This window comes from Littorina saxatilis, linkage group LG8 (assembly GCF_037325665.1).
Source record: "Littorina saxatilis isolate snail1 linkage group LG8, US_GU_Lsax_2.0, whole genome shotgun sequence".
Classification (NCBI taxonomy): Eukaryota; Metazoa; Mollusca; class Gastropoda; order Littorinimorpha; family Littorinidae; genus Littorina; species Littorina saxatilis.
In genome coordinates, this window is record NC_090252.1 from 18,157,589 (window position 1) to 18,166,839 (window position 9,251).

At 42.1% G+C, this 9,251-nt stretch overlaps 1 protein-coding gene across 1 annotated transcript in view; it reads right to left on the minus strand.

Annotated features, from left to right (window-relative positions):
- Window positions 1-4,627: 4,627 nt before the first annotated feature.
- LOC138972970 (galactoside alpha-(1,2)-fucosyltransferase 1-like) overlaps window positions 4,628-9,251 on the minus strand; it is a 10,305-nt gene continuing 5,681 nt past the window's right edge. Inside the window, exon 3 of the mRNA XM_070345625.1 lies at window positions 4,628-7,757. Within this exon, the coding sequence (XP_070201726.1) occupies window positions 5,529-6,482 (954 nt within the window). The 5' untranslated portion in view covers window positions 6,483-7,757 and the 3' untranslated portion in view covers window positions 4,628-5,528. The remainder of the gene's footprint in view (window positions 7,758-9,251) is intronic.

A 9,251-nucleotide genomic window follows, 5' to 3' on the forward strand; every position in this document is an offset into this window, starting at 1 on the left:
CTCGCTCTCTCTCTCTACGGATGTGTGTGTGTGTGTGTGTGTGTGTGTGTGTGTGTGTGTGTCCAACCCATTATGTATTTGTCTCGCTGTTTATATATATATATATGTGTGTGTGTGTGTGTGTGTGTGTGTGTGTGTGTGTGTGTGTGTGTGTGTGTGTGTGTGTGTGTGTGTCCAACCCATTATGTATTTGTCTCGTTGTTTATGTGTGTGTGTGTGTGTGTGTGTGTGTGTGTGTGTGTCTATGTGTGTGTGTGTGTGTGAATGTGTGTGTGTGTGTGTATGTGTGTGTGTGTGTGTATGTGTGTGTGTGTGTGTGTGTGTGTGTGTGTGTGTGTGTGTGTGTTATGCCCGGAGGCAGGGGCGTTAACGTGCATGGCATTACGGATGTTTATGTTTGTCAATGTATGCCGTTGGGTTAAGTATGTGCGTGCGGACGACGCTGGTATCTGCGGTCGGGAAAAACTTGCCACAGGAGAATAGTCTCCAAGCCAAAGCAATTGAATTTGCCACAGGGCCACGAGCAAATCTCTCCAAGCCAAAACAATTTCAAAGCTGGAAAAAAAATGTACAATTTACCCGAAACGATTAAACACAGCTTTCGGGTGTTTTTTTTAATCTAAGATGTACATAAATATACCACTCCGACCATAAGGAAACAAACAAACAAACAAACAAAAAAAAGACCGAGAAGAGCCGAGTCAATCCGAGACTAACCGAGAGGACCACGGCTGTTCCAGGCAAGCGAAGGCCAGCGGTAAAAATCACTTTGTCTGCACGTCGCTGGGCATATCAGCGCAGTTCAACGTTGCCAGAGACCAAAGAAGCGCTTTACTCAGGTCGCAGCGCGCGGCGGTGTAACACGAGAAAATTACTCCCACGAGATTTTTACTCCGGAGTAAACATTTCGTACGAAAAAGTTACTCCCTTTACGAAAAAGGCACTCCCCCATTTCACGAGAAAATTACTCCCCAAGACAGGTGAGTTCCGAGTAAACATTTCGTACAAAAAATGTTACTCCCCTGACAAATAAATAACGAATAAATTACTTCACCCAAACACAAGCAATTTAACTTCCCATGCCAGGTGTACGAACTTTTTACTCCCTTGTCCCCTGTTAGTCTTGGTTGTGGAAGGGGTGGAAGGAGGGTAGCGCGACATTCGTGTGCTCGAGATCACTTATTGGCATTATCCCTTCGCCCGCATCCCATTTTTGCATACGATATTTTTACTGGAAGTAAAATAAATGGGGAGTAAAAATTTCGTGGAGGGAGTAATTTTTTCGTGCCGTATGGAGTTCTTTTCTCGTACGAAAAGTGTACTCAGAGTAAGAATTTCGTACGAAATATTTACTCCAGAGTAAATTTTTTGTGGAGTACAAATTTCGTGTTACACCGGCTCACTGGAGGAATGTTTGAAAACTATCTGTGCTCGACTGCGAGCAGACCACAGGCACATTACACCCAATAAAGTTTGGACTTGTACTGGCAGAGCGCGAATGCAAATTCTTGTAGGCATACACAGACGCAACATAGCATATACAGACAATAACACCCACAACACTTCAACAGCATATGAAAGGAATAAAAAGAAATCCGCAAATCGCGCACAATACACCAGTTAGAAAAACAAGGAGTACCAAAGCGGCGTGCAGAAACTAAACTGACTCGGAGAGAAGAAACATTATCACATGATGTGGATAGCAAACATTAAAATAAAACAGATAAGTCAAGCAAAAAATAAACACAAATATCGAAAACACAATAAACAAAGGTAAAGAAAACAAAAAGAGATGCTTGCCAACAGTCAGTGTGTGTGTGCGTGGTTTGTGCGTCAGCGGGGTGTGTGTGTGTGTGTGTGTGTGTCAGTGCGTGCGCGTGCGTGCGTGCGTAGGCTACGTTCTTGCGTGCGTGCGTTCGAATGAGAAAGAAGAGATCGAGAGAGAGGATTGAAGAATGAGGTCACGCTATCTGTCACATCTATCTATCGACTAGTGTCTGTCTGTCTGTTCGCGATGCACGGCCAAAGTTCTCGGTGGATCTTTTTCACATTTGGACACCGTATTCAGCTACACCCCGGACACAACCTCATCGATAAGATATTTCAACACGTGTTCTCAGCGCGCAGCGCTGTGCGCGCTGAACCGATTTTTGTTTGTTTGTCGGGATCCACTACCAGTAACTCTTCCTTATCTTCTCCAGTGTTTTCAGCCGCGATTATCTCCCTTCCTCCGTGTGGCGTCAATCCATATTCCCGTTACTACGTTACTGCATGTTACTATTTTTAGAAGGTCTCCAGTGTTTTGCGCGTTTATCTCCTTTCCTTCGTGCGCCGGCGTACACCCGGCTTTGCCGGGTCCCAGGCGCAGCCTTGTATTCGGCTCTACTTCTTCCCGGCGAAGCCGGTACCCGGCGAAGCGGGTAATCATCTAGTGAATACATATACACACACTGAAGGCTACCTCGGACACGAACACTTGCCAACAACTGTAGTTGGACATGCTTTTGAAATGGAATATTTTTTCGACATGATTTCTGGACATACGAATCCCGCTGTGTTGCGTACTGATGTTGCGAATGATGAAGGTTTTGAGTTGACTGACCTTGAGGAGGGATTGCATCAGGCGTTTATCGTCTCAAATTATATCCTTGCTACTTTTCAGGAGTCAACTATTGCCATTCATGGTAACTTGGATAGTCAATGTTTTTACATTTAGTCAAGTACATGACTAAATGTTTTAACATAGAGGGGGAATCGAGACGAGGGTCGTGGTGGATGTGTGTGTGTGTGTGTGTGTGCGTGCGTGCGTGTAGAGCGATTCAGACCAAACTACTTGACCGATCTTTATGAAATTTGACATGAAAGTTCCTGGGTATGAAATCCCCATACGTTTTTTTCATTAATTTGATAAATGTCTTTGATGACGTCATATCCGGCTTTTCGTGAAAGTTGAGGCGCCCTCATTTGTTAACCAAATTGGTTGAAATTTTGGTCAAGTAATGTTCGACACAGCCCGGACTTCGGTATTGCATTTCAGCTTAGTGGCTTAAAATTTAATTGATGACTTTGGTCATTAAAAATCTGAAAATTGTAAAACAAAATTTTTTATACAACTATCCAAATTTACGTTCATCTTATTCTCCATCATTTGCTGATTCCAAAAACATATAAATATGTTATATTTGGATTAAAAACAAGCTCTGAAAATTAAATATATAAAAATTATTATCAAAATTAAATTTTCGAAATCAATTTAAAAACACTTTCATCTTATTCCTTGTCGGTTCCTGATTCCAAAAACATATAGATATGATATGTTTGGATTGAAAACACGCTCAGAAAGTTAAAACGAAGAGAGGTACAGAAAAGCGTGCTATCCTTCTCAGCGCAACTACTACCCCGCTCTTCTTGTCAATTTCACTGCCTTTGCCATGAGCGGTGGACTGACGATGCTACGAGTATACGGTCTTGCTGCGTTGCATTGCGTTCAGTTTCATTCTGTGAGTTCGACAGCTACTTGACTAAATGTTGTATTTTCGCCTTACGCGACTTGTTATTTGTTTTCTTCCCATCAAAGAAACAGAAATGGTAACCATTCTTCAAATGGCGCTGCAGTTTTGATGTCATTTAATTCCTTTGCAGAATTGATTGATTTTCTCAAAAACCATTATCTATGTGTTTATCAATTAACACCTGTTCATTTCTGTCCAACTGCAATGCAAACTCAATGTGGAGGAAACAAGGATTCATTACAAACAAGTCATTCCTGTACATCAACAGATTTATGTACCTCAATCAATACTGCTAGTATATATATGAGTGACAGGAATCTAAAAGAAAAAACAACCAAACACAAATGTACCACTACTTCTACGAACCGTTTGAATGTAAAACAGAAATGTAACACTATCTGTGACAATGACGGTTCTACGACTCGTTTGAATGTAAAACAGAAATGTAACACTATCTGTGACAATGACGGTATAGATCGAACCCACAACTACGAACATTTGTGTCAGACTTTTTGGAACAGGAAAATATGCCTCTGTTCAACAGTAACCAAAACATGGAAGATGTTTCTGAAACTTTACAGAAATGTAACACTATCTGTGACAATGTTGCTTTTGAATTGAACCCACATCAGCTTAAATCTGTGTCTGACTGTTTTGTTGAACAGGAGAGAATGTTCCTCAGTGTTTAACAGTAGCCAAAACACTGAATCTGACGTTTTTGAATCCTTTCTGTCATCTAACCCAATTGCTCATGACTTCATCGATCTTGAACATGCCTACTTTTCAAAGAAAGAGAGACGAAAGCGAAATCTGCATGTTAGCCATCTGCCTGAAATGGTCAATGCACTTTTGTAAAATTGTCACAGCTGTTATGCACTTTTGTGAAATGGTCAGTGCTGTTGTGCACTTATGCAAAACTTGGTGCTGTGCTGTTAACATTTGAACAAAATGCATTTTGTTCAAATGTTTAGTGGAACTTGCCACTATGTAATCGCTGTATGCGCTTTGTGGTAATAATGCACTGTTGTGAAAAGTTTGCGCTAAATGTTGGCCCTATGCATCATTGTTGGAGCACCCTCCTGTAGATGCACCATGCCGAAAAATGTACTTATGTGAAATGTTTCGTGTAAATTATTGTCACAATAATGTTTTGTGCGCCCCCATGTATGTGTTCTGTGCTAATAATGCACGGTTGTGAAATGTCCGTACACATTTTGTGGCACTATGTAATTGTTAGTGCATCCTCCTGCGGATGCTTCGTGCTAAAAATGCACTTCCATTAAAATATTGTACGCTCATGTCAACTGGTACTATATTTTCAATTGTTTCTCTGTCAATTTCAGATGTTTGTTTCCAATTACTTCAGTATCTCCCTGTTGCAATTCCAGGTGATTCATTATTCATGTGCCAATTTGAGGTGTTTAATTCTGATTCCTGTATTTACAGTGTAAAATTAAAACTATTGTTTTCAAACATTCCTATGACACCTGGTAATGGTTCTGGGTTTTTTTTTAATTTGTATTTTGTTTTTCTGCAATAAATATTTGAAATGGATCTGAGACTGACTTACTACTTTTAGCACTCTTTTTCACCACATTCCCACGTACAGATATTGCAATATCAACTCTTCCTTTCTACCTGTTTCAAACAAGCTCTATTTATTAATTAAACAAGTGTTTTTTTCTTGTGGCTGTTTGATCAATTCATAGCAGCATTGACTGAAATAAACAATTTATATATGCAGCACAACATGCAATTCATTAACTTTTGACCCTAACCTTTAACACTTCCCAAAATAAATCTTTGGTGGACATTGCATCGACGCTGTTCATTTTGAATGAACATTTTTCTTGTTTTTACTTATAAGGGTTATAACACACACACGCCATGCAGAAGTGGTCGGTGAGGGTGAATCATTTCTCCGCTGCCATGTTGGAATGCACACAGTTGTTGAAGACCACTCCCCCCTCCCATCTCCCCCCCCCCTCCGAGTGTAGCATCTATCTACCAGAGATGTCAGTCACCAATACCCACCCATCCCGGGTAGAAATGGTCAGCCGCAACGAACCCTTTTTTGGACGTAATATTGGGGTGGACACAGTTGTTGTAGTAGACCACCTCCCCTCCTGCCAGGTACCCGGCCCACCACCCGTAAGATCCCAAGGACACGATGATGTGATCACACAGAGTCAGCAACGCCATGTGGACTGGCGCTGTACTGGGAGGAGCGATCATCACCCCTCGCATGTGTTTCTTGCACCAGGCAGGGTCCTGAGAGACAACCACGAACAGTACGTCGCGGTACTTTTCGCGGAAATAATCTGTCGCCTTCTTGAAGAACGAGGGAGGAGGAGGCTTGAACTGACCGACCTTCAGTTGCACGTAGTCTCCTCTGCGAACGTGGATGCCGATCACCTGGGTGACGTTGCTTGGTCGTCCCTTCGTCAGATTCCGGAGCAGTTCTTGAGCCTTCTTTGTGACGTGCGGCTGGAAGGTGAACTCTTGACGAATGACGACCTCGATGTGTCGGAAGTACTTCCACGATTGGAGAAAGCCAAAGACAGTCGTGTTCTTCTTGGGCAGCGTCTCAAACTTACGATCGTAGCAGCCACTACCCTTTTCACGAACCGCTTTAAACCCGGTCATACTGCGAACACTTAAATGGGTGGCTTGAAACACGGTGCTGAGCAGGGTCTTGTTAGGGAAGAACGCGTTCTCAAGCCTGTTGTTGGTGTGAGCCAAGGAGAGAAGCGTATTGGAACATCTGATTCCCAAGCCTGCCCATGCAATTGGCACTGACGTACAGATTGTTTGGACGGATATAGTGGGGCGTAGGGCGTGGGTTGATCGTGTTTGATGACCCGTTCCGCAACGTGGGACTGACATACAGAGTGTTTGGACGGATATAGTGGGGCGTAGGGCGTGGGTTGATCGTGTTTGATGACCCGTTCTGCAACGTGGGACTGACATACAGAGTGTTTGGACGGATATAGTGGGGCGCAGGGCGTGGGTTGATCGTGTTTGATGACCCGTTCTGTAACGTGGCACTGACGTACAGATTGTTTGGACGGATATAGTAGGGCGGAGGGCGGGGGATGAACGTGTTCGCTGACCCGTTGCGCAACGTGGATACGATAAAAGAGGAGTAAACACCGAGCTGGGGAAAGTGGGTTGAACTCAAAAGAAGAGTTAACACTGTCACTACAGTCAAGAAAAGAAAGCACGTGAACCGCTTCACGCCAAAACTAGGACAGCAGGGTCGTTCCTTCACACCATTGTTGGCTGGCATCCTGGGGCCGGTGTCATGGGCCTACAACACAGTCGCTAAGCTTCAGCTGTACGAGTAAAACGCAGTATTCCGACGTAGTGAGATTTCATGGGCCCACAACGCAGTATTCCGACGTAATCGGGTTTCATGAACACATTTCTTTCGGCCGACTGTGCCTCTTCGCACGGGGAGTAGCTCGATTACAGTACTACCCTCCCCCAGCACAGCGTTCGGATACTGACCGCAGTCGGGTGACGAAGCGGTGTTCGGACTTTCGGTGTGACCACCACGAGTCCATAAAACCGGCTCTTGATGATGTTGCGCGACACTGTTTTTTTGGGTTTTTTCAGCGCGCACCACATGCACATTCACAATTACTCCTATCTCCTTAAAATGTATTATCCATTCCCACACGTGTTCTGCTATTCTATTCTGTACACGACTTACCACTACAAAGTGATGACTAGCCTGTTATTATATGGTGTAGATAGTGTACTCTCAGCCGTTGTGTGTTTGCGCAAAACACGTCACAGTTTCAATCTCTTAGTTGTTGTCTTCTTACCCACAACACTTTACCATTTCAAACTCTCAGTTGTTGTCTTCTTACACAAAACACTTCACAGTTTCAATCTCTCAGCTGTTGTCTTCTTACACAAAACATTTTATCGTTTGAAACTCCCAGTTGTCTTCCTACACAAAACACTTTACCATTTCAATCTCTCAGTTGTTGTTTTCTTACACAAAACACTTCACAGTTTCAAACTCTCAGTTGTTGCCTTTTTACACAAAACACTTCACAGTTTCAAACTCCCAGCTGTTCTACGGTCGTTACAGTGCTTGTTTGCAGAGTCATGAGTGTCCTTTTCTCAGCTCACAGTGCGCAAGACGTCTATTTCAGCCCTGGTGCCTTGTATTACTATGATGTGATAGTGTGGGATCAATCTCCATCACACCGGTAAAGGTCTCGTTCTCTGTAACTGTTTAAAAAAAAGTACCACAATAAAATGCATTTAATGTGAAAATGTAGACTATAGAGACAGCTTGGACACATATTGATGCAGGCATTAAACTTACCCTCAATGCAGTGTAAATCAACTGTTCTCTCCCCTTACTCTGAGTCATAATAACAATAACAATAACAATGACAACATTTTACTGTCCATTAAAATATGACATACAAATGGAAAATTGACTATGAAGTCAAAACAAAATGCGTGAAGCGATATACAAACATTTAGCCAATCTTTCGGCCTGAAACTGACAAATCAACACTGGAAAAACAGCCAACACCGAGACTATGTACTAGTTAAGGCTTCTCAAGCTTAACCCCAAAGATCCAGCTCTATATTAACCTACTTTCCTTAATTGTGAGTACATTTTCATAGTGAACATGACATATCTATTATATTGTTTGGATTCAGGAAATTATAAAGAATAAGATTAAATCAAGTTCGGTTCGATTACTACAATTTAAATTTCAAATAGAATTTTATATTTTTAATGACAATAATTAATGTGTATGCATTTGTCAATCACTTTAATTGTAATGTGGGTTTCACCATTTCAGCTTCGAAGCTTAACAAATATTTGATAAGTTAAATCATTAAAATCATTAAAAGTTCAAGTTCAATTTGGCGTTTAAATTGATTGCATTGTATTCTAATTCAATCCCTGAAACCAAATAATTATTTATACATATTATGTTAAGTTTAGATTAAATACAAATCAGAAAGTTAAAAAGACTACACAACAAATTGTCCTTTTTGTTAAGCACAAGTGCTACTGCGTTATACCGGCTGCCAAATCAAGCGATCGACAGCCTGCAGCTCACTCATTAGAGCGCTTTTTTTTTTACAAACTAATACACAAATGTATTCATACAATGCGTCACCGTTTCACTTTCCTGAGGTGCCGGCGAACCTACTGTCTTGGTAAATCAAAACTGCAGTGCGTTCAGTTTCATTATAGACAGCAACACGGTGGCCTATTGGTAAGACGTCCGCCAAGTGAGCGGGAGGTCGTGGGTTCGAAACCCGGCCGGGTCATACCTAAGACTTTAAAATTGGCAATCTAGTGGCTGCTCCGCCTGGCGTCTGGCATTATGGGGTTAGTGCTAGGACTGGTTGGTCCGGTGTCAGAATAATGTGACTGGGTGAGACATGAAGCCTGTGCTGCGACTTCTGTCTTCTGTGTGGCGCACGTTAAATGTCAAAGCAGCACCGCCCTGATATCACCCTACGTGGTGGACTGGGCGTTAAGCAAACAAACAAAGTTTCATTATATCTGTAGACAGATTAACTAAATTGATTTCGCTTTACCAGAATTGTTTTTGTTTAGGCCAACAACAAAAAATAGGTGTGGTTACGGTAACATAGCCCAAAAAAATAGGGTAGGAAGGCAGGCAATCACTTTTCTTTTTTAAACTTTTTTTTCTAATGTGTACAAATTAAACCTACTTGACAGGGAAATAA